The sequence below is a fragment of the Engystomops pustulosus genome, chromosome 5, assembly GCF_040894005.1.
Source record: "Engystomops pustulosus chromosome 5, aEngPut4.maternal, whole genome shotgun sequence".
In the NCBI taxonomy this organism is placed as follows: Eukaryota; Metazoa; Chordata; class Amphibia; order Anura; family Leptodactylidae; genus Engystomops; species Engystomops pustulosus.
The window spans coordinates 52666863-52692644 of record NC_092415.1 but is presented as its reverse complement, the minus strand read 5'-3'; the positions used below and the strand labels follow the sequence as shown (position 1 = coordinate 52692644).

General features: G+C 40.5%; 1 protein-coding gene across 21 annotated transcripts in view; it reads left to right on the top strand.

Moving 5' to 3' along the window:
• The window catches only part of DTNA (dystrobrevin alpha), a 175252-nt gene that overhangs the window by 73047 nt on the left and 76423 nt on the right, over positions 1–25782 (top strand). For 20 of the 21 annotated variants that reach the window (XM_072151969.1, XM_072151966.1, XM_072151968.1 and 17 more), the window contains exon 2: positions 22566–22633. In XM_072151969.1, coding sequence (XP_072008070.1) covers positions 22567–22633 — 67 coding nt within the window. In that variant the 5' untranslated portion in view covers position 22566. Of the gene's footprint in view, positions 1–8369; positions 8479–22565; positions 22634–25782 lie in introns of those variants that run through there. The other variant, XM_072151967.1, reaches the window with a different exon arrangement.

Genomic DNA, 25782 nt, shown 5'->3' with positions numbered 1-25782 from the left:
ACTGCACACACAGAACACTACACTACACTGCACACACAGAACACTACACTATACTGCACACACAGAACACTACACTGCACACACAGAACACTACACTACACTGCACACACAGAACACTACACCTACAATCACACACTCACCCGTCCGGATCTGCGGGCACGTAGAGATGGAGCAGGACAGGGAGCAGCAGCCCCGCTGTCCACAGGTATCGCGGGGCCTGCGCTCTCGCTCCGGAGCGCTGCTGACACAGATCACTGTGTCAAGTGTCGCGCTGAGCGGTCCGGCGCACGCTGTGATCGCGCGACATTTACCTCTTTTGCAGCGCGCGCCGGGTCGCTCAGCCTGCGCGCTGCAAGGAATAATTGCCAAGCGTAACTTTACGCATGGCAATTATTTTGGGGGGTAATGGCGCCTCATCACGCGTCTATGACGCGTGGTGAGGCGTTAATGCGACCTCTGGGTCTCCCTATCCTAACAAATAAGTGATTTGTCAGCAGTGAGTGTTTTATAAGGTCTGAGGATCCACATAATACATTTAGCTTGTTGCCAGAAGAGGTGTTAAACCTACATGAGATGGTGTTGTGTCCACTAGAAATGATGCCTGGCTCCAGCTCAGATTTCCAGAATCCAGACCTCCCCCATTGTGCTCCTGTTTTACAGTTTACAATTAATAATGTCCGTTACATTTTTTCAGATCGGTTTTATTGTAGACCAGAGGTGGTAAAAGATCAAGAGGTTAATGTTTCTTTTTTTGCCTTACTTCAAATGATTTATAGCTCAATTATTATCAGAGTACCAACCCTTTCTATGTGTAAGGATGAAAACCTTATTCTCTTTAAACAGAAAAAAAGGAAAAGTAGCTCATGATGCTTATACAATAGTTTGGAGATAAATTCTCCAGTCTACTAGCAGATTTATTTGGCTTCCTACTGGGTTTCCAGGATCTATTCTGGACACCCCCATGTTGCTGCAGTTTGTACTTCATCTGCCGGGAGAAAGGTTACAAGTAAATAACGTTCCATGAAGAGAGGTCATGAGTGGGATGAATGGCTTCAGCAAGTGGTTTGTGTGTGAAATTCTCACTAGCTTTCCCCTATAAGGCCTAATCCACCCACAGGTGTATGGTAGCTAGCTCACGGTCCCCCTCACGGTGCTGTGAGTCACGCACCATTTCCAGATGGCTGAAAACTGACCGGTTTGTGGCCCATTTATGCACATGTTCGTGTGCATGAGGCCTATAATGGTGAATGCTCGGGCAATGAGTAATAGTATAGCATATTTCTTACAATCTTGTGTTTGTACATTAAAGAGGATGAGTTCTTTGCATTTTGGAATAGCTGTCATCCTGATGTATCATTTGTTCTCACTGGGGCACATTTACTTACCCGTCCGGAGGAGTTCACAGTGCATTGTCAGACGAAAATTCACTGTGCCGCGATTCACTAAGATCGCATGTGTCACTTCCCAGCTCAGGTTCGCCAGAGTTCACCTTCTTCTTCCTGGTGCATGTAAGTGCTTGGTCTTGCGACAAAATTTAAAAGTGCGTTGTCCGGCTCAGGTCTGCCGGAGTTCACCTTATTCTTCCTGGTGCATGTAAGTGCATGGCTTGTAACACAATTTTGAATGTTAAATCCTGCGAGTTGGCCGAATCCATCGGATCGTCCGACGACCCGTCGCGTGAAAGCCATCGACAAAATCTGATTGTGTGCGACAAAAAGCCCTTCTAAATGCGGCGCATCGGAAATCGTCGGATATTCTGACGATAGTGTGGTCCGTGGACCCTTAGTAAATGAGCCCCATTATGTGCAGATATGCCCCATGGGATTGTACCATATCCTCACATCAAATCCGTACCGTAATACAGTAGCAGTGTAATGTTTTATATTCATGACCATCCCTTACCCGTTTTACGGAATACATTTACATACCACTTATTGTGTGGATCATGGTCCCAACTGTGTAAAAATTGTGGCGTCACTTATGGAAGACTGATCTGATGCTTGTGGAATGGCTGTGCGATCGCCCCTGGGGGAAATCCTACAACCTCTCTACAATGTGTGTAGAAACCCTTAGTATTTCCCTGTTAGCTGGGAAACACTGAGCGTGTGCAAGTGGAGCATGACCTAGTTACAGTACACTCCATTATCAGCTCTTTCTCTCTAGACACCTCTCTGCTCCTTGCAGGGTCATAAGAGTTAAATAATATCTGCATATCCTTCCCCTGCTCAGCATTTTATCCCCCGCACAGGGTTTTGCAGTAAGCTGCACAGTCTATGGCAGAGATTGGATGGAAAAAGCCTTTCAGAGACGAGAAAATATTTAACAGCAAGGTAACCCTATTCAACCAGCACAGAGGGGCAGATTTATACAATGCATCTAAAAGTAAGACCTTGTGCACACAATTATTTTGCAGCTAGCTCACATCCTCATTTATTTCTATGGTCTGGTACACATTGGCCATTGCTTTCAAACCCAATCGTGAGCCATCCATATTTGTCCATAACACAATCATGGGACACTCCTAGGAGTTGGGACAGGCTACTGACATCATTATTTTTATTATTCACAAAAAAGGATGACATACAGCTCAGAAACTATAAAAAATAGTGAAGCCACGCCGACCGCAAATACGAATAAGAGAGCTGTGGTTTTCAGCAAAAAACTTGTGTTAGACCATGCCCCTTTCCATACTGGGCGTAAACTAGTTTCAAATTATGTACAACCCTTGATAGATGTGACTGAAGGCAATTTAGACCTAAGTGCCCAAAAAAGGCTATCCTCACATCCCATTCATCCACCTACCACCCGATCTACCTTTATAGGTAGAATGGTGGTGGTAGGTTCCCTTTAAGAAGCATTGAGTTTACATTAATCAATGCAATACACCAGGGCGATGGTAGCCCCTGGGTGCCAGCGTTGTGTTTGTAAACCTAACGCCAGCGCCAAATGTGACCACACCCTTATGCCTGTAAAGGAGCTGCTTTGAGCGGAGTCTGTGACCAGGGAGCCACTTGCCTACATCCCATATTCTGTCTTGGTCTCCTCTGCTGCTGAAGATAGAGGCTGCATTCACACGTGGTGTTTACATTGCGTTTTGTAAACGCAATTGCTAACCACAATGTATTTAGACAAATCTCCTCTTCTCAGCTGTTCTATTGTGTTTCAAAACACTTCAATGAACTTGTACTTGGAGTAGATTTTATGGTGGGAAACTTCAGATTTTATAATAAAGTTTTGCTTTTTTCCTTAGATTATACTTTTGATTTTTATGAACCCCTTTTCGGGGCATGCCCCAGTAATTGTAACATGTCGTATAAATGATCCGTTTTCATCTATGCTACATTAATTATACACGGCTTTATTCATTGCTAATAACGTACCTACTAATGTGATGTCAATAGCATTTAGACCTACAGTGTAGGTTATAACTTATCCGCTGGTGCCTATAAGTTATATTTATCCCCAGTACAAGTATAAATAGCATGCTTTTCAGTCCGTGCCAGGAATTATTACTCGTCCCACGTGTTCTCTAAGTCAGATGAGTGTTACATTTCACTCGTCAGTGTGCTTGGGATGCCTGGTATATTTTCAGAATGGGGACTTGAGTGTATGTATTCACAACAACTTGCCTAAGAGGAAGGGGTATATGCAGAAGGTTCACGCTTAGAGGCCTTGTTTGTATTTAATGTATGCATTTCACATAATTCTGTGATTTTTTTTTTTTTTTGCTTATAAACCTAGCTGATAAAGGTGTAGAACATAGAGCTACTGCTAGTGGTGACCACCTAGATGTCCGATTTTAGGTAGCTTTTGCCAGGCAGATATCTGCCCGAGTACAGCGTGTATCTTACTATTCACAAATGATAATATGTGATGGGTCTATGTCCATCTGTAAATGTCTGCTTCACTGTTTATAGAGCTTCTGAACTGCTTCTCTAAAAATAATGAAACATAAATTATTTAATAAATGTTTGCAAATGGAGTAGAAAGGGAACACGGTTCACATGAATTGTGAGAAAGATTGTGGCAGTAAGCAACAGACACAGACCCTTCTGGAGACAGCGTCGGATCCATTATCATATATACTACAAACTAATAAACTCTGTTATAATTTTGGTACATATTTTATTCTGCTTTACGATTTACATTAGCAGCTTAGTGAATGGGGCTTCACACGTGAAACGTAAAATGTCAATTGCTGCTGCAGATTCTTATTGCAATGTAAAGGTTGAAGTCCAGGCAGATGGACTCTGGTGTAGTAGAGGAGTGGCTTGTAAGACATACCATGGTGGCATATGCATCAATATGTAATGACATGCACAACTGGTCAGACCTGACCCCAAGAATGGACTATTAGACATTTATGATAAGCAGCTTTAAGAAAAAGACCTTTTTAATGCATATGTTAAAGACAGGTTAAAAATGAGTAGTTGTGTTTATATGTTCCATTATGTAGCATGAAATACAGCACTGGAGTATATCACCCTTGCTATAGGTCATACAAGTGGACAATTTTGATAATACTGTTTGTTTTTCGCTAGACATGAAGCTTCCCTTTATGGGGCAGGTCTCTAATCTGGCATGGATTGTGACTGAACAGGTACAGGCACTCTAATACCCCCCGGGCTCATCCCCTTGGCTCCTTTCCTCCTTTTCTTAAGCTTGCAGAAAGTCTGTGTGTGTGTATAAATGTATATACAACCCCTCAGCTATTCCCTAGCCAAAAATTTAACAAAATAGGGATTACCCTTTGTGCTCACTACAGGTTCTTAGTACCAGTGACATGAAATAATAGTTTGGGGTTTTTTTGTATTTTTTCAGCCACTCACATTGTTCTGGAAGAATTTCGGCCCACTGTTTTTTATAGGTTGCTGTCACTGGGAGGCAAAATACTTTAAAGAATTATGGGTTTTTGTATATTTTTTTTATTTTACTAAGAATGAAGGTTACACTTTTATGATTACTGTTTCAGAAGTCTTGTGATCTGTTCAGATGCATCTCGTTGATTTATTTTTTGAAAAAAAGAGGTCTCTTTTGGCAACCCTTCCAAACAAGCCATATTTGTTCAGTTATTTAAATTTTATTCTTAAGATCTTGGAACACTTAACATGATACCAACTTTAAGCATTGTACACTCTAAACTTGGGGTGAATTTTCTAAAATGTATCCTACTAAGAAGATTGACAGTGGTCTTCAATACCTTAAACTGTTGAATCTATTCCACTGTTGAATCATGGATTTCAGAATGTTTGGAAATGGCCACAGTAGGTCACACTGTCTGATGATCATTTAATTAAGGGCATTTGATCAACAGCACTCTCTAAGGGGGTATGGGGGTAATTTATCATTAGTGAAGCTCCTTGAAACAGTTTTTAGACTGTCTTTGGCGCTCTGCTGCCCAGCACATGGCTTTGACTTTGACCGATAAATTTGGCTTATGATGTGTTTTTTGTGATGTTGCATAGTAATAAAAAGCGAGGGGGGACTGTACTGGCATTGCAACTTTTTTCCAACTTTTTTAAAAGTCATACTTCATAAATACAGCCTTGCATGGCTTTGTACATTGCACCATATTAATAAATTTGTCAAAACTTGCTCTTAAAGGGGTATTCCCATCTGGGCATTTACATTTAATTAAATTCATTTGCCATATGTAAACATTTCTTCAATTGGATGTTATTAAAAAAAAATGTTCCTGTGTGAAGATAATTTCTCATAAATGTAGTTATTCTGTCCCTTAGAAACTAGATACTTTCCTCGGATACGACCACGTCATACTCTGGCAGCGGTGGCCAGACTTACGCTATAGAGTCCTGCCAAACCACCTGGATTCAGCAATCATTACCACAGGACGGCTGTGGGACCTGCAGTAACTCCCGGACATTTTATATACAATAACCTTTTGTTTCTTTGTGCACTCAATCTATCAGACGTGGCCGTATCCAAGGAAGCTATCTCATTTCTAAGGGACAACATGGTTACATTTATGAGAAATTATCTTCACAAAGGTAAATTTTTTTTAATAACATCCAATTGAAGAAATGTTTATATATGGCAGATTAATGAAACTGAATGTAAGTGCCCAGATGAGAATACCCCTTTAAGTTTAAATGCCCCAAGTGACTTGATGGCAGCAAAAAGTAGCAAAAAAACTCAAAGCGACTTTTTGCTACTAGTGGGAAACCTTAGAGGAGTCCTTCCCTTCATTCCTACGCAAGCAGTATTGTTAGACCTCCTTTTTACACTCTGCTTCTGCAGTTTGGGCTGAGGCCTAGTGTAGAAATATGCATATTATGTGAACTTTAGCTTGTATAAGTTTACTGGCTGCAGCGATTGTGCAGGTGCGGCGAAGGAACGCCCCACACCGGCCCACTCTGCCACTGGCCACACCCCTTCACTCCCCTCCTCACCCACTTGGCTTTGGAGCTGGCATGAAGGAAATAACAGTCATAATGTCTGGCGGGTTGCCAGGTGTCTCTGGCATGTTCTGGCGTAGAAGCCATGATAAATTCAGAATCTACATAAGGTAGATTCTTGGGTGATAATTCCTTAAGTTCCAGTGTTGATGTGAAAAATATATATGGAGAAATTACTGTAAAAGGTAACTGCTTTGTTTTTGTACACTTTCTAGTTGGCCTGTGTAATACCGAACTTCTGTTATTCCACCTTGAAATCAGTGGGTAAATTTACATTTGTGTTTAAGGCCTACTGGGTATTGTGCATATTAATTCAACATATTTTAGTGGAAATTTAGCTGTGTAATACAGTGATGTTCCAGTGAATATAATTTTGCCAAAGTAATTTGTTTTGTGCACAAAATGAGATGTGTTCTGGAAAATAAACTCTGCAGCATGTCAATTATCTGCCATATTATCATGAAAGTGTGTCTGGTCTGAACAGTTATAATGATTTATAGCATAGTTGGCAAACTTTCTTGGGGAGAATGGAAAATGTAGCCCCCTTTTTCTAAATCACATACATTTGAGTAAATAAAATCCTACTTTTGGGCATAAGATGCCCATGACTGGGTGAGGGCTCTGTAAATTCTAGAAAAACACCTTCAAAAGGTGCCTAACCTTTAAGATGCCCAAAACATCTGCAAAGTGTCCTAGGGCCTGGTAGATGCAGATTTCAGGTGCATCATGCTGAACAGGAAATTGCCTGGTCTTCCACCAGGACTCCTCTTTTTTCACACATCTCTTTACAGTTCACACAAACAGGTAAGTGGCTTCTGCAGCCCCATGTCTGAGCCAACTGCCTGAGCCACAAAACTCACCTCCTATTTCTGTCTGTATTTGCGGCTTGGGCAGTCTTTTCTGTTGACTGGCTGCAAACAATGGATGTGTGCAGGTATCTCTTTGTGCCCGTCATGTCCCCTGGAAGTTAAAGGCAAGTACATTTATTCCCCCTAAACATAGATTTAAAAACTGCTAGAAAGCAGTGCAACCATTTCTAAATTGTTCCCCTTTATGCCTATAAACTTTCACATTCTGTTCCCAAAGTTATCTCCCCATGTATGCAAATTACCCAATGTGAAATTGCTTCTTGCTAGCATTTGTGATTATTTGCCCCAATTCACCACCTTCACGCCAGTGGGTGTGAAGGGGGCCAGTGTGGGACACTACTTTAAGCCGGCGCACTCGCTGCTTGCGACTTGTCACATGTGAAAAGGAAGCCGGCGGAAGCCTCTTGATGTATCCCGCCGCGAATGTGCAGCGCCAAGCATATCACAAGCACCAACATATGATAAATGTCCCCCAATGACTCAATTCCCTCATTCCTTAGGGAGGGGGGATGAGGGAGCTGAATGGGGCACAGTATGAAGATTTCTGTTGGAACCTGTAATTAGGTTTATTGGTAAAGACCTGATGACAGGTTCCCTTTAATATGTGAATAATAAGCCAAGGGGGCAGTAGAATTTTTGATTTCATCTGGAACTCATGTGCAAGAAAATAAATGACTCCTCATTGACTAATATGAAAAAATTCATATTTTAACGTCTGAGGACCTTATTATACCATGGCATTGTTCTTCACTTGCTTTCTATTCAGCAAGCAAACCTATATGACGAGTCTGTGCTGGAAATTGTGCTGTAAGAAGTGAATTGTCTGCCTTTGCTTGGAGTCACAGATAAACAGATTAAAATGCAAAGCCAAACCCCTTGTACATAGCAGAGCACAAGGTGTTGGAGGTCTGCCGTGTAGGGAGAAGCACCGGCGGATTACCTTGCACGGGAGGGAAGGGGAGGGGGGAGACCCTTTGTCATTTGCTTGTATGGGAGCTGCTGGATTCGGCATTGCTATAGCAACAGACCACATGATAAGGTGTATTAAATTGCTGCGCTGTGATCATGCTCGCAGACAGAACCAAGTTTTTTTTCTTCTTTCAATGAAGTTGAAGGTTACTGTGGACAGGTTCCCTATTTTCTCTGTACCGGAGAGGAGTGCAATGAAGTTTGGTGCCTGAGGATACAATCAGGTCAGTCTGGTCATTGCTCACATTTATATCTGAGATTGTAGAGATAATAATTCTCATCTTTCTGTACAGTTCAGAGTTATGTGAAGTTTACTCAAACCTGAAAAATAAATAGTAGGTATTGTCATGTAAGATTACAGTATATAAGTGGTGAATTTTCTTGATAAATTGTTTTGGCGTTATATACTTTCGCATTTTAGGAGAATGATAAATGTGAAGACTGTCTGCCAGCTAGATTTATACAGGCTGCCTCACTTCTAATGCCAAGGTCTCTCCTGGGTCTGGATCACAGGTAGCATCCAGTTGTAATTCCTCTAATAACAGGATAGGGGATAACAAGCTATCCGATGCGGGTCAGACTGTTGGGACCACCAGCAATCCTGAGACAGGATCCCGAACAATCTGAAGAATAGCGGTCACTTTCTCACAAGTATGTGTCCTATGACTCCATTCAATAGGATAGGAGTGCTGGAAATTATAGAGCACAGCCCTTGACTATCTCCGACACACCCATTCACTGTCTATAATGGTATCAGAGATATTCAAGTACTGTGCTCAGCAATTCCTACTCTCATACACTAATGAATAGAGTAGCAGAACGCATGCTCATCCTGTTACTCCACCAATTATTAAGACCTTGAGCCCCATTCTTCTGAACGTGGGGGTCCCAGTAGTCAGACCCCTTTGGGTCCCTCCTGCGCTACATGCAATTTTATGAACTACAGAAACAAAAAGAAAAAGACAGATTTCCTACAAATAGAATATTGTTGCCTGAAACACTGACCAGGGGCTATCTATATGTACAAATACAAAATAAAATAACTAAGTCCTTTATTAATTCTCAATTACAAAATATATGACACACATCACAACAAGGGAAATAAATACATTACATTGGGGAGACAAAAAATTATCTGGGAAACGGGCAAGAAGCGCAGGGGGGTAATCAATAATATGAGCTTTATTTGTGAAAGAGCAATGTACAATGAAATCTACCATCAAAATCAAGTATGATAAACCAGGGACACTTACTCATCGATCCAGGCACCGTGACTGTGGTAATCTTCTTATATGTGTTATACATGGCCTTCTTTATAATTATGCTAATGATCCTGAAGGGCGACTGGGGCAGTTACCAGTTAGTTGTGCTATAGGCATCTTATACATGTGTTAGGAGTTGTCACTTACATTATTTTTTTGTTAGATCCTTTATCTACTTATCGCTGATACATACTGTACTGCTAGTTGCATTTCTTTGTGTTCTTAAAAAAAGTTTTAAAATGTTTTCTGACAAATATTGTTACATTTAGCATTTGTTTAATAAGTGGCTACGCTTTTAAAAAGCTAATGGAAATGGAGTAGTGGGTCATCTGAGCTGCTATCTGTATACTATATTTACTAAATGGAGGAAGGACTGGGAGTGGAGCACTATCTTTATTCAAAAGCATTCAGCTAAATGCATATAGACATAGAATTTGTGCATGTGTAATCAACAGATACCACACAGAAATATGTACTTCAATGGGCTCACACATGGCCATGGTTTCTGTGGTCCGGTGTACGTGCCATGTTGCTGAACCGCAATTTTAGAGCACGACCTCACACGTCGATGACACTAGGGCTACAAACAATGGACCACGTGTCCTTTTTTGATGGCCTGATGATGCACCTGTTTGTGTGCTGGTAGGTAAAGATTTACAGCTCTGCCGATTTTATCAAGTATCCTGCTCTTTTAGATACATTGGATTACACTATCACAAACTCCAGAAACCAACAGACTTCATATTCCCTTCCTGATTAATTCCACCCAGTATTTGTCCTTTGTGAAGGGGTCGCACATGCTCAGTAGTGCACTGCCATCTCCTACATCCTTATGTAAAACAGATTCTTGCCATTTTGCAGACAGGCCAGTAAAAATCAAAATACTAGGATCTGAGGGGGAGAGCAGTATATATGTATCAATAAGTATGACACAGGAGTAGTTAGTATTTAAAATAGGGGTATACCTAGAATTTTCTAATTTATTAGTGACCATAGTTGCTACTGTGATAGGGCTAAGTTATCAATTCTATTCTGTTTATTACGCCCTCAGTTTTTTGTTAAGTTTCCAACATCCTAGGAATACTCATTTATTATCAAACTTAATCAAATAGGCTCAAAATATAGAAAAAATGGCAAAAGGAAAATGCTGATGAAAATGTATGTCTCCTTACGTGAGCGTGCAGTACTTGACTGCTCCCCATTCATTCACATTCTGTCGCGTCACAGTCTGACCGTCCTCTGGATTGAGGAGGCAGGGTAATTACATGGTGGATAATGTATACCTTGATGTGTTTACCACAAAGTGCAAAGTATAATGACTACTATATGCAGATGTCTATTGGGATTGTGTCATTAGTTTGTTGTTTAATTCTATTATGCTTTAACATTGTGCTATAGGTTTTAGGAGAGCACCAAGAAATGTAGGCCAACTGGGTTGTGCCGTAACGAAAGACTCAAACCATGTTGTTCCTTTGAGTATAGAACCTGGTTTATGCACTGTAACACTTGCCTTTTATTTCTGTACTAAAATCTTAGTTTTCTTGGGAAATCTGTCTCTTAATGACCTTAAAGTGACCTTGTTGCCTGTCAGGTCATTGAATTTTGTTATTGACTGCTGTTAATCTTCATCCAACTGCATCTGCCTCTTCAGGGAGGCTGCATGGGGGCCCCAATAATTAGCGTCTTATATTTTGGCCTCTGATAAGATAATCAGGCGAAGCCGCATCCTCTAGGGAGTCCTATCACTGTGACAGTCGTCTTCTAGGGTAGATAATTGTATCCATACAACCATCATACATCAAAAAAGTTTTACTAACTTCTCCACAAATTTCCAGTAAGCGGACCATCTGAAGAGGTACATGAATATCCCCTATAAATACAATCCTTGGTTTAAAGTGTGACTTTAACCCAGTATTCCACGGTTATTTGTTTTCATTACAGAGGATTTGAAGATTTTAAAAAAATAAAAAATTTTCCCAATGCAAGTAGTAAAATAAAATTTAAAAACCCCAACGCCGAGCACCTATTCACTTCCTTGTCATTCCAGTCTTCTTGTGGTTGTGGGCTTATCTTTTGTCAATTCACAAGAAACCTCTCTAATATGGAAGGTTGCAGTGCCAGCCGTCTGTAACGGTAAGGTCTGGCAAGTCTAAAATGTTACATTTTATAAATGAATCTAATAAACCTCAACTAGAAACCTCATGGCTCTTCAGATCTATAAATCTGCACTAGGATATAGTCATGTGCTCATATTTATCCTTATTCATAAATATTGCAGATTCTCATTACCGAGTTTCCCACATTATCTAATCCATGTGAATTTTGTGGCCTACACGTTTAATCCTTGCATTCTTAGCCTGTTCGGCTAAAGGATTGCTACATTGAATCTCATCCAGACAGAAGCTTATTTCATGGGGTCTGGAACCTGGTACTGCATGTTCACATTTATGTTATTATCCTTCAGTATTATTCCTCTTAATACTTTTTAATGAATAAGAACAATTCCTGGCTACTGCATTAGAAGTATTGTTTATTTATAAATGGTCACATTTTTGGAAAATAAAAATAATTTAATAATGTGCATTCCCCTACTGCGCCCCCCCCCCCCCCCATTCCCAGGGCCAGACTTCACCCTTCCTTATCTGTTTAGTTGGGGGGGGGATTTTGATATCAGTTGTAGAAGGACCCAGGTGGATTGTTTTTTGGAGCTTACGCACCACAAAACCTTGATAGCTAGCAAATCCAGGGAGGTGGGTTACAAATTGCTCACGAGGTACAATGTCCCTACTAAACTCTACAGAATGTTCCCATCTGTGTCGCCGCTTTTGTCTTCCTGAATGATACTAAACCTACTGTATGTTATAGGAAAGGTGAAATTAAAGCAGCCAAGAGGCAGCAAATTAACAGTATCTTTAGTATTTATGAACACTATCAGTATTGTCCCAGGAGGCATCAGATACTTTCCAGGGATGACAACAATAGACGATGTGGGAGCATACCCCAACATGGGTCCTTGCCCTTCCAGCTTTCTGTATCGGGAAAGTTGCATTCATTTTTTAATTGCATACAAAACAGCTCTGTGCTCGGTGTAGAATTCCGCTACATATTGACATGGCAAAGTGTTTTCTTATTGTAAGAACAATGATCCAAGTGCATCCAATGTCATACTTTCACCACAAAAAAGAATAATAGAAGACAATAGAGTATAATGATTGACAGATAATTTCTAGCAATGTTTCTGTCATCCACAACCTTTTTCAAGCTTCATCTGTAGTAAATGTGAGAAGGGTATATAAGAACGACCTCCTCAACACTTATATGATAAGGGTAATGGGTAATGCTACAAAATGATCTGCAGAGGGTATGGAAAGTATTCAGACTCCTTTACATTTTTCACTCTTTGTTTCATTGCATCCATTTGGTAAGATCAAAAAAGTTATTTTTTCGTTAATGTGCACTCTTCACCCCATCTTGTCAGCAAAAAAAACTGAAATGTACATATTTTTCAGAAAACCTGAACTATTACATGGTAAGTATTCAGACGCTTTGCTGTGGTACTCATATTTAACTCGCATGCTGTCCATTTACTTTTGATCCTCCTTAATTGGAGTTCAGCTGTGTTTAATGAAACTGATTGGACTTGATTAGGAAAGGCACACAACTGTCTATAAAAGACCTCACAGAGCACATGTGAATAATGAGGTCAAAGGATCTGCCCTAGTAGTTCAGAGACAAAATTGTTTCACAGCACAGATCTGCCAAGGTTACTCAAGTTTCCTAAGAGCACAGTGGCCTCAATAATTCTGAAATGGATGAGGTTTGGAATAACCACATCTCTTCCATAGCCTGGCCGTCCAGCCAAACTAAGTAATTGTGGGAGATGAGTCTTTGTGAGAGAGGTAAAGAAGAACCCCAGTATCACTGTGGCTGAGCTCTAGAGATACAGTAGGGAGATTGGAGAAAGTTTCACAAAGGCAACAATTACTGCAGCCCTCCACCAGTCTGGGCTTTATGGCACAGTGTGCCGACTCTCGTCTGTGCATGACATATGAAAGTCTACATACGCGTGAAGGACCCCTAGACTATGAGAATCAATATTCTCTGGTCTGATGAGATGAATATTTAAAGGGGTATTCCGGGAATATGAACGTCTGACACAAAAACCCATGATGATATAAATAAATAAATACAACAATACTCAATGACATTAGTAACAAAACGGAGCTTAAATAATTTGATTTGACGATTTACAAAATGTATGGCCTCTCTAAAGTAGGTGGAGTTATCACTAAGATGGCCGCCACTGGAAACTACAAGTTCCATGATCCTTTAGTTCTCAGTAACTCCTCCTCCTCCCTCTTATGGTCTGTTCCCAGTGATGATGTAACAGGTTTTCTTGCTCTGTTACCATAGTAATGATGTGTAACTGCCATCATCACAACACTGACCATACTGAATGCACTGCAACCAACCGACTACAGCCAAACTTAGTGGTGATCACATGACCCTGCCCAGGCAGGTACAGGACATGTGATGTGGACATGTGACCAGCGGCCATCTTCTGTCCTGCAACGGACCGCGCGGAGGAAATTAACGGACTGATTAAAGGGCCGGTAGCATTTTAATTCTTCATTACAGTCTATGTCATCAGCATTTTCTGCTAAGGGGAGCAACATTTTAAATAACAACTAATTACACATTAGCTTATATTTTGAGTGCCCACTTGTATATGAATTATGCTGATTCCTGGAATACCCCTTTAACTTTTTTCGGGTTAATTCTAAGTGGTATGTGTAGAGAAAACCAGGCACTGCTCATCACCTGCCAAATACAATCCCAACAGTGAAACATGGTGGTGGCAGCATAATGCTTTGGTTTTTTTTTTAGCTGCAGGGACATGATGACTGGTTGCAATTGAAGGAAAGATGAATGTGGCCAAATACAGAGATATCCTGGATGAAAACCTCTTCCAGAGATTTCTGGACCTCAGATTGGGCCAAATGTTCACCTCCCAACAAGTCAATGACCCTAAGCACACAGCAAAATAAAAAAGCAGTGGCTTTAGATCAACTCTGTGAACATTCTTGACTTGCCCAGCCAGATACTTGACCTAAATCAAATTGAGCAATTCTAGAGAGACTTGAAAATGGTGTCCACCAACATTCATCATCCAACCTGAGGGATCTGGAGAGGATCTGCAAGGATGAATGGCAGAGGATCCCCAAATCCAGGTGTGACTAGCTTGTTGCATCATTCCCAAGAAAACTGGATGTACTAGCTTAAAGGGTACTTAAAGGGCTCAACACTTATGACATTTTAAGTAGTATAATTAATATCACATAATACTTGTTTTAATAAATTCACAAAAATATCTGCATTACGGTTGGGGTGCAGAGTGTTCATTAATTAGCAAATTGATCTTACCAATTGGCTGCAATTATAAGGAGTCCAGCGCTCCAGGCTGCTAACTATGTACGCCTCTCGCACCTCTCTCTCCAACATGGAAGATGGAGCCATTCATTACGCAAAAGGCGTGAATTCACGCCCTTGATGTTGCCCCCCTTCCCAGCATGGGAGCTTTAATAATTAACAGTCTGGATCTAGTCCTCGCGCTCTGGCCTGCTTTTTAGTCTCTTAGTCTCTTCTCTAGGTCATCCTGGTGTGTCAAGACTAGCGTATACAAGCACCGAGATCAAGATGAAGAGGAGCATAGGTGAGTATTTTACGTGTTTTTTTTTTTTCTTTTTCATACTGGTCGATTTCCTTTAAAGTTATAATCTGTCCATATTATTTCTTGATGTGTTCCAGGACTGTGAGTGTAAAGTTATCCAGGACATGTCTTAACTTACAGGATGTCCCGTGACCAGTCTCCTGACCTCTGTAATATTAGTCGCTTAGGATATTTAATAGTTTTATCTATAAAGCTACATATGTCTATGGTATATCCTTACATTGCCCTCTCTCGTCCCAGGAGGTGCACAGAAGATAGAATGTGTTACTGTATGAATACCTCCCGTTGTTTGATTTCAGAGCTAAACCTTGAATACAGTTGACACAAAATAGACGTTTTATCCACCCACTAATTTCTGTGTAATGATTGAAAAAAAAATTGTTTTCCTGGGATATTGGCAGATATTGTATGAAGTCATTGGTATACATGGCCACTGAAATGATATGTGGTTTCATGATCCCAGGGTCCATGTATTGGTGTGTGCTGCTAGGATTATTGGCGGCATTTTCTGAGATGCCGTCCATCTGCCACTTTGCCCGCTACTGCTCAGTTACACAAATACACAATAATTGGGAATGTTACTCAGCTAGGGGGAGTAAGAGCGAATAAATGACGACTCTCAATCTCTAATTTCATGGCTCTTATCAGAATATGTTCATTAATTACTGTGCCCCAGGCAGTCCCTCGCACTGCAGAATGCTTACAGATTGCTGCATTTTGTAAATGTTTTCCAGACGTAATGCAAAAATAAAACTGCTATTAAGTAACCATGAATTTCTATTAGACATTTGCACTTTGATATGGGGAATGTTCCCGACACAGCCAGCATGGTGGGTCATTGCATTGTATAGAGTGGGTGATAATAATGGGGTTAAGTGAGACCCTTGTGATAAGAGAATAACACTTTTTAATTCCTAATTTCTTTGCTCAAGTTCTCCACAGCCAAAATGAGAGTATTATATGTGATCCAGCCATGGGCAATAATTTACTAGGTTCATGTGGCCATTTCATCCATGTTAGTGACCTGTAATATGCACAGATATATTATTGGTAATGTAAAAACATCAAATGTAACATTATATCTGAGCATAATTTAAGAGGTTCTCTCAGCAGCTTTGACCCTACAGGAACCTATGACCTTGCTGGATTGAAGACGAGCTGACCTGTGCAAAAAAAATAATTACCTACAAATGGCACATCCTATTTTCAGGACTGCAAGACCTAAAACTACAACACTGGGCCAGTGTCTTGTAAAGTATATTAAAGTCCATCAGAGCCATACGACAGTGAGAGAATGAACGTAGCAAGGATGTCTCTGTAGTGCAAGTCTACCATGGATGCAACCAACTTGCAAAGAAGGGGAGGTAGCCACTACTCTACGAATAGCACAGATTGCAGATGTTTAGGTTGTAAGTGAAACAAGAATTTTAACTGACCCTACATGACCATTAGCAGCCACCGGGACCCACTGGTATCAAGACTTGTTAATTTCTGTGTCATCCCATGTCTTGTGGCTTTCTGGCAGATGAAGGAGCAATGCAGTCATTACTTTCTGCAACCCCCCTTTCCCCGTGGAGGAAACATCTAGGATATCCACACACAACCTTTACAAATACTGCTTTGTGAGTGGTTATCACACAGAGGATGTGCATTTATTACTGCACGGCTCTCCATCCACTAGAAGGCGGCATGACATGGGACATCACAGGAAGTTGTATGACCTGCACTGGGAACGGCAGCAGGAAGAAAGGAGTCCTGCTGCCCAGAGGTCAAATAACCAGTCTGACCCAGTGACTACACAGACACTTTACCAGGGTAAGTATCATATGGGTGACACTACACAGGTCTTTTACTAAACGTAGTAAAGTTTTGTAATAGGGGCCAAAACCTTTTAAAGCTTTTGTAAGAAGGAATTTCCATTTTTCAAAACATTGTGAGATTTTAAATTTTTCCTTTACCATTACAACACAACCGGTGGAACTTTATAATGGTTGACGAACATGACCTCAGTGTGGCTGTCCTTGTCCCACAAATGTATATCTGGGTACAAGGGCGTTGGATTTTGATCACTATATATCCATCATTTGTGCTGATTGCATTATACGCCTGTGCTGCATAGACTTGTGAAGGAGCATAACATGTGCACAGATATCACTGAAAGAATGTGGAAATCACATTGACTTGCAAAAGGCTTAAATAATTCATAAAAGCATTTTTGATTCCTATGAATTAAGTATTTCTTCTTCTTTCCTGCACAGTGAGGATGAGAGGAGCATTATTCACAGCTGTTTAAGGGCCCCTTCTTGTGAGCTGGAATTTAGCAGTTTTTTGTACAGTGATATATATACTCATAAGGATGTGATTTTATTTGACATTATTTGTTTAGTGGAAATGTTCAAAGATCTCTCAGATGGGGAGATTTAATATGGCTTACTGGCCTATCTGTATAAATATAAACCCACTTACTTTACCCATTTTGTAGGACTTGTTGGAGACTTTATGAGGCATACACACTTTTTGTACAGAAATAACTTGTCATCAAACACATTGGCCTTTGTTATTCACTTCCTACTTCACAAACGGGGCTCATATACACATCCAAGACTTCATGAAATGCATACAAGACATAAACTTCAAATTCTTATTGGGAGAATCACCTTATACCTATGTGTTCTAATGAAACATGCCGCAGTTTATTTTTTCCACATGAGATCCACCTTTATAGAACAAAAAAGAAAGAAACTTTACAAGAGTGCTATAAAACATAAAAGAAGCAACACTAAAGCAAAGTGCAAGTTGCTGATACGTTTTTTACTGAAACATGGCAAATATCCAAAAACGTGTGATGTTTTGGCCATGTGGCCATTTTCCAACACACCAACCATGTGAAAAAAATGCTAGAGAAGTGGCATGGGTATGAAACACAATGGGGCACATTTACTTACCCGTCCTGCGCGCTATCCCCGATCTGGACTGTCCGAAATTGTGGCGCGATTCATATAGCTCGTGCGCCCGATTTCAGGTCCGCCGCAGTTCACCTTCTTCTTCCTGGCGCATGTAAGTGCTTGGTATTGTGACACAATTTAAATGTTAAATCCAGCGCGTTGTCCGAATCCGTCGGATCATCTGACGACCCGCCGCCCAAATCCCCCCTCTGATTTGTGTAGCATGAAAGCCGGCGCCGACTTGGTAAGAGCGTATCACTAATTGAATGTCTTTATGCCGTTCTAAGCTGTGTGTAAATAAATAACTTCCCAATAATCATTTTTAGTTTGGTGTTTTTTCTTTTTTAAGGTGTGGCTTCACAAATCTAACAGTTTAAAGGGTTGTGTAGTTTGTACTTGTGTAGTCTATTTAGATGGTCCCCGACAAATTTACTGCAACAAGGAAAGTTTAATTAAGTTTGGCATTTTTCTTTTTCCTGTGGGCTGAGACTTATCTATGTAGCTGTATGCACTCCGAGTAATATTAATAGGGACATACTTGCCAAGTGTTAGGATTAGCTGTAAGCCTCTGCAGCAAATCAGAATGCATGAAACATGATTCTTTCAAGAATTTCTTCCTTATTCGAAAAGAAAACTTCTAATCACAGTACCTCAAGCATAGCAAATACTGAGATAATACTGTCTTCCGAAATTGCACATCATGTTAAATTCAGGATGACTGGGACTGTTCAGTTTTGTTGGGAATATGAATTTTTTGTGATTTTCCGTTTACATAAATGAGGATAAATACCATAAATTTATAAACTAGAAAATAAATCAAAATTTTAATTCTGAAAATCTGTTAGTTAGGCAATGCAATCCCTCCCTCATCCCAAGTCTTTCCTTATCCCTTATCTTGATATTCTGTGATTTATACTTTGTGTTTTGCATTATTGTGATTTTTTGTATCCACACCAATTTTGGCGACTGTTATTCATTTTGTTATATAGTCATCAATATCAGCATTTGCTAGACCATGTGTATTTTCTAAGTGAAAGATAAAAGTTAGGCAGTGCAAAGTACACCAGGTTTATCAAGGCCTCATACGTCGGCATGGTGGAGAGGAGGGGTAAACGCTGCGCACCCTTCCCCTCTCCATAGGAAATTGCACCACACGGCCGTTCTTACGGCCAAAGATAGAGGAGGCTTTATCTCTTTTGCGGGCACGGAATGGTGAGCACACACTGTGCTCACCGTACCGAACATGGGCGCCATAGCTGTCTATGGGGATGTGTGTCCAGCCGCAATTTATACATCCCTCTGAGGGTCGTGCGTGGGGCCAGAAGTGTATAATATTGCGTGATGAAACTGGCGCTGGATAAACCTCTTTTCAGTCCAGTATCACACCCTTGCAATTACTGTAAGGCTCCATTTACACTACTGTATTTGGGGCCATGATCAGATCACATCCCTCATTTACACCCAGACATGATTTTCGGCATGGCTGCTAAGCTTCCTATGGAGAGAGGAGGAGTAAGGAGCGCTAACTCCCCTCCATGCTCCACCAAGCCATGTGCTCACCCAGGTTTCCAGGCCGGGTGATACACAGTTGGGTGAATGGAGCCTTAGTTAGCTTATTTCACACCATAAAACTGCACCAAAATATTGTGCATGTGCATCCCAATCATAATGGTTATAAACGTGTTTAAAATATGTCCTCAACCCATGATGAATATGGCGCATGGCATGTAAGGTATACACCTTTTTGGGTGCAAAATACAACAGATTTTGGTCATAAACAGTTCTATACATCATACATCGGTAAAGGTACAAACTATTAAGGTAGATCTGAAGGTAGGTTCCTAGTAACATTAAAAGCCCTAAATTATCCTTCCCATATCCTATAATACGTTCTAACCTTATCTACACTTTAACTAATATGCTACTTTTCATTAGAGACGTGAAGCAGCCACTACAGAAAATTAGCATACTAGTTAAAGTGTAGATAAGGTTAGAAAGTATTATAAGATTGGGGAAGATAGTTTGGGGCTTAGAATGTTACTAGGACCCTACCATTAGATCTACCTGGATAGGCAGATTCCAGATGGTAATTTTCCTTTTAGGAAAGCTGCTTCTATGTGCCTGCTCCTTCTTTTTCCTGTAGTGAGCAGTGTACCTGAAGTCTCAGTCACAGTAAACAACTAAGGAAAAGAGGTTAAAAATTAACTGTTCCCATACCATATGTCACTGTTATATAACCCAAAGGCCCCCTTATGTAACCAAAAAAAGTACAGTGCCGTATTTTATTGTATGGTGCTTATGTTTGGATTACTACAGCATACTACAATACTCCATATTGCTAAAACAAGGTATTGGAAGTTAGAAATGTGTCCCTTGGCTTCTTTTGACTTGTATATCTGGGGAATCAAACCTATAAAGTTTCCCTCCCCCTTATCCACTGCTGAGCACAAGATCAATTTATATAATCACTATGTGGTTAGTTTTCCACTGCTAAAAGTAATTTCTTTATGTTGCTGATGACAGATAATAATGACTAAACCTTTTTAGAGATATGACACTATATTACCACTTTGTCTCATTTGGTAGCCAGTCTGTATCACACTTACAATATATTTACTATACATTCTTTTTGTAGTGGGATATAGTGATATAAGCAGGTTAAGCCAACTAGAGGTGTCCTGATACCAGGCAGTGAAGAAGGGGCTTTGGGGAGAAGCAGATTTCTTAGAGACCATTTTTATAATGATTATTTATTTATAGAGCACCATTAGTTCCATGGTGCTGTACAATCAGAAAAGGGTTCACAAACATGACATTAAGACAAGAACAAATACAAAAACTACTACGGTAGGAGGAGGAACCTGCCATAGGGGCTCGCAATCTATATGGATATATGGAGACATGAGGTTGTTAAAACTAAATCAGAAACTGCTGCTCATGTTTGTAATTTATTTTTGCTTTAAATAATGTTAACAAGCATGTAACGATTATTATAGACTACATAGTTGAAATAGGTGGAGGTCCAACCATCTGGGACCCGCTATAGTGAGTTAGTTCTCTGTAACTTCCGTAATGCAGTGGATGGGTGATAAATATTTTCTCCTAGAATAGACATTTAATGAGGTCGAGTTAAAAGTGCCCTATTTAACAACGTTTCTATATGTTCTGTGTCTTTTAGGACTTTAACAATTACGGCTATGATCCAGCTCTTATATAATGAATAAGTGATGATACTATAGGGGAGCTTGATCTCCACTGTGCAGGATCCCTTTGACAGAATCTCACATTTTTCCAAAACTTTATGACCATTTCTGGTGAAAATGATGATAAATCTTTAAGATGATGGGAGCTTTACTCATTTTTTTTTATATATTTAACATCCTAACAACCAAGGAGATAAAAGCCTATTCTGTTTGTCCCCAAATAATCACAATTTCGGAAGGAAATTATGTTTCGTTGAACATTATGGCAGTTTAAAAGGAGCCCATTGTTCTTTTTGACCATAATAAACTGCAGGAGGTATAAGATACAGGCCATGGAGAAGCTGTGTGACCATACCTATGTATGTGAAGTTTGTAGTAGCAGTACTGTGAAAAGGGAACTTTTAACTCCAGATTGCTTTAGTACTTTGGGTGGGTCTTGCAGCCTGAAGAGCTTTCTGCTTTTTGTAGTAGAGTATTCCACAGCCCATCTGCTCTGCTAAGTGACTGCTCTAAGTATCCAAACAAAATCCTGATACTGATACAGCTACTACTGGTAGAAGAGATGAGGTGGAATGGAGCAGCACAGTACGGAGAGCAGAAAGCTCTTTAGGCTGAAATCCCCGCCAAGAGCCCTTGCAAGTTCTGCAGAGACAGATTATAACTTAACTTTTCACAGTCCTGTCACTACCAACAACATGCACAAATGTATCTCTCCAGGGCAGCTCCCTCACAGTCTTCAGCTTTTTAAGCTTTTTTCCCTTTAAGTATATCGTTTTTTGGTGAAGTTCAATGTGTTCTTTAAATATGAAGCTTCATGTTATGTAATGTATTGTCTTTGTGGTGATACTTTGAGCATTCTGTTACATTAACCTTCTGATCAGTGGTTCTCATAAATAATGTGACGTTTTTAGATAATTGCTCAATTTATCCTAATTGACGTCCTTAGTTACACACACATGGAATATGTTGCTATTTTGACGTGTACTGAATTGAGAAATCTCTTTAATAGTGTAATAAATTTAGATAACTGCTACGTAGAGACCTTTTGTTATGTAAATGTGTTGAATCTTGCTCTAAATATAAATGGATCTTTAGACGGTTAATATCAAGCAATAAATATTGTTACTGTTCCCTGTCTTAATACCACTTCTTGATGTTGTTTTTTTACAGAATGATTGAAGACTGCGGGAAAAGGGGAAATAACATGGCCGACAGAAGGCAGCTGTTTGCAGAAATGCGTGAGTAGCATCTTTAACATTGATGTTTTGTAGTCACATTTTACTAGACAGAAGACTTATTCCAGACTAAAACAAAAACAAATAGTATATATATACTAGCTGTAGCTCCCTGCATTGCCCGGAATAGTAAATAACTGTTTTTAACTACAACAAAATAGAATAGATTAACACAAAATATTATATGTATCTATAGACTGTCTCAGACAGTCTCGTTTAGTGACTGTCTGCCTGTCGCCAGCAGCCTCTTTCAGTAACTGTCTGCCTGTCGCCGGCAGTCTCTTTCAGTGACTGTCTGAGAGCTCAAGTTTCATTTTCCCACAGCTGTTTATAAAATTACATCTGATCTCTGATTAGTTTCCATGGGCAACGGAAACAGTTTTACCTCAGACACTTCTGATAAATCTCCCCCTATCTCTGTATCCCTATCTATCTTATCTCTCACATAAGAGTCTTATACTCATTGCCTATAGTAACCAATCACAGCTCAGAGATCATATTAATGACCTGTGGCAGAACAGCAACCAATTACGGCTCAGCTTCCAACTGCCACAGCAGCAGCAGACAATGGATCCTGTATATGATGGGTAATAGGTGGATTTTGGAATGCACGGGGTGAATATTTCCTCAAAACCTGGTCTAAGACATTCCCTGAGTCACAGGCAACAACTGTGCAAAATTTGGTGATTGTAAACGCGACGGTGCAGATTCCCTTAGCGAATGTACATATATACACACACACACACTCACACATACACTCAGCTTTATATATTAGATTTATTGTTGATTCTTTTAATTTTAATTTATTAATTTAATGTAATTTCTATACTCAATTTAGGGGCAGACAATTTTGCTGTTAACATCATTTAGTGAGATGCTTTACATGTAGAGGTGTTCCTATATCATTATTACATTGTTGCAAGAACATGTCTCCCCCTCCCCCTGAACTTCTCCTGTCCCTCTGCCTGCTGTAGTCTCACACAGTTGGAGGGTGAAGTGCTTCTGCACAGTGTAACAGCCTGTGAAGCTACAGCACACAGGCACTGATAACGCCACCCAGAGCCCTTCGGACTCATTAGCATGATTTTAAATTTGATCTTAGAAGGAAGGAGGCCATGGATAAAATACATAAAAATCACTGTAGTCACTGTGCTTGGATCTAAGAGTAAGGCTGCATTCACACTGCCGTTGCCCACCGTACTGTAGCGGGCAACGGCAGCGCATGGGGAGAGGAGGAGGAGGAGGTGAGCGCAGCTCACCCCGCCCCTCTCCATAGGAAGATATGGTGCACGGCGCCGTACTACGGAGAAACATAGGACATGTCCTATCTTTTTCCGAAGTACGGAGCGGTATGGTGCCGCACGTGTGCTGCACCGTACCTCTCCCGTTGGGCGCCGTGCGGCCATTGCCGTCTATGGGGGACGTATATCGGCCGTATATACGTCCCCCATACGGTAGTGTGAATGTAGCCTAAGTGTCTGTGGTTTATCATGCTTAATTTTGATAGTGGATTTCCTTTAAAGGAAACCTACCACTGCTTGCACGATGAACTCATGCGAGCAGACCACCCAGTAGGCTACTTAATGCAGATGCCGGCACATAGTTAAGTTAGGCTCGGCGAACTTTAGTTTAGCTAAAAAAATGATTTTCTTACATATGTAAATGAGACCTCCGGTGCTACCCTACGTCATCTTCGGGCTGGCGATGGCTTCTGATGTTTAATTACTCCCGCCTCCTTCATATTACCTGTCCTCCTTCAGGTGCCGAGAGCCGTGACGTGACCAAGCTCTTTGCACCTATCGCCGAAAGGCTGTGCGAGACTTAGTGTTTGCGCATGCGCGATAGGTCACGGCATGCGCTGACGTCACGGCTCTAGGCACCTGAAGGAGGACGGGTAATATGAAGGAGGCGGGAGTAATTAAACATCGGAAGCCATCTCCAGCCCGAAGATGCCGTAGGGTAGCACCGGAGGGCTCATTTACGTATGTAAGAAAATCATTTTTTTAGCTAAACTAAAGTTCGCCGAGCCTAACTAAACTATGTGCCGGCATCTGCATTAAGTAGCCTACAGGGTGGTCTGCTCGCATGAGTTCAATTTGCAAGCAGTGGTAGGTTTCCTTTAAAGAAATTTTTAATAAAATCCAGAAAAATTTCCTAAACATTGAATTTAACATAAGAATGTGAGTTAAGCAATATTTTTTTTCTTATGAAATATTCTCTGTAAGGCACAGTAAATTAATAGGCAAAAAGTAATTCTCTTGCGCCATTTGGAAAGTGAAAGCTGTGTCTGCATGATAATTCTGGCATCTGTTACTATTAAATCAAATACTGTCCATGTCTACCATTGTCTAAACTTAATCTTTGTTCCTTTTACACACACTGCTGAAGGACAAGTTTAACCCCGTGCTTCACATGTTATACTGCAATGTGCTGCCAGATTTAAAACTGATACACAAGGTGCTGCTTTTGCACACATTAAATTCCATAGGACATATATAATATGACAGAAAGCTGCCAAAGCAAAACAAAAGTGTGGATAGTGGCATCTGCTGTCATAATCAATAGCATAGGGTGATGTGCATGTTTTTGCGCCAAAAAGTAGAGGGACCAATCAGAGTTCTAATAAGCCCTGTCCCCCACTGAGTTGAAACTTCTGCCGGTGTTGGCTAGTAAATATGGAGATCTTTGTAACCATACCTTTGTTGTGTGTTGCAGAACTGGGAAAAATACATTTATGTTCCAGGATTGTAGCTGGACTTAGAGCACAGTCCCTGCCCTCTGTTCTGGGCAAGAGATGTAGCAGGCTTCTGGTAGAGCAGATAAGAGAGTCTGCAATACAGAGATCAAAGAACACAGCAGTGTGAGAAGACTCCCTCAGTGCCTCAGGTTTAGCTACCTAGAAACATAAATGTAATTTTCACAGTCCTGCTGCTAATAACAACCCACACAAAAGTCAGGTATTGGCCCTGTATTCAAACACTTTATTCTGCTTTGTATGGTGGAAATTGCTGGTAGAGTTCCTTTAAGTTTCTGTGTTTCTTTGCTATGAATTATTGCATATTATGTTATTCTGCCAAAAACATCGGGAACTTGACAGAAACGAGCTCCATGAAAAGATGAGCAGTAAAACACAATTCAGAAAAAGCTTACCA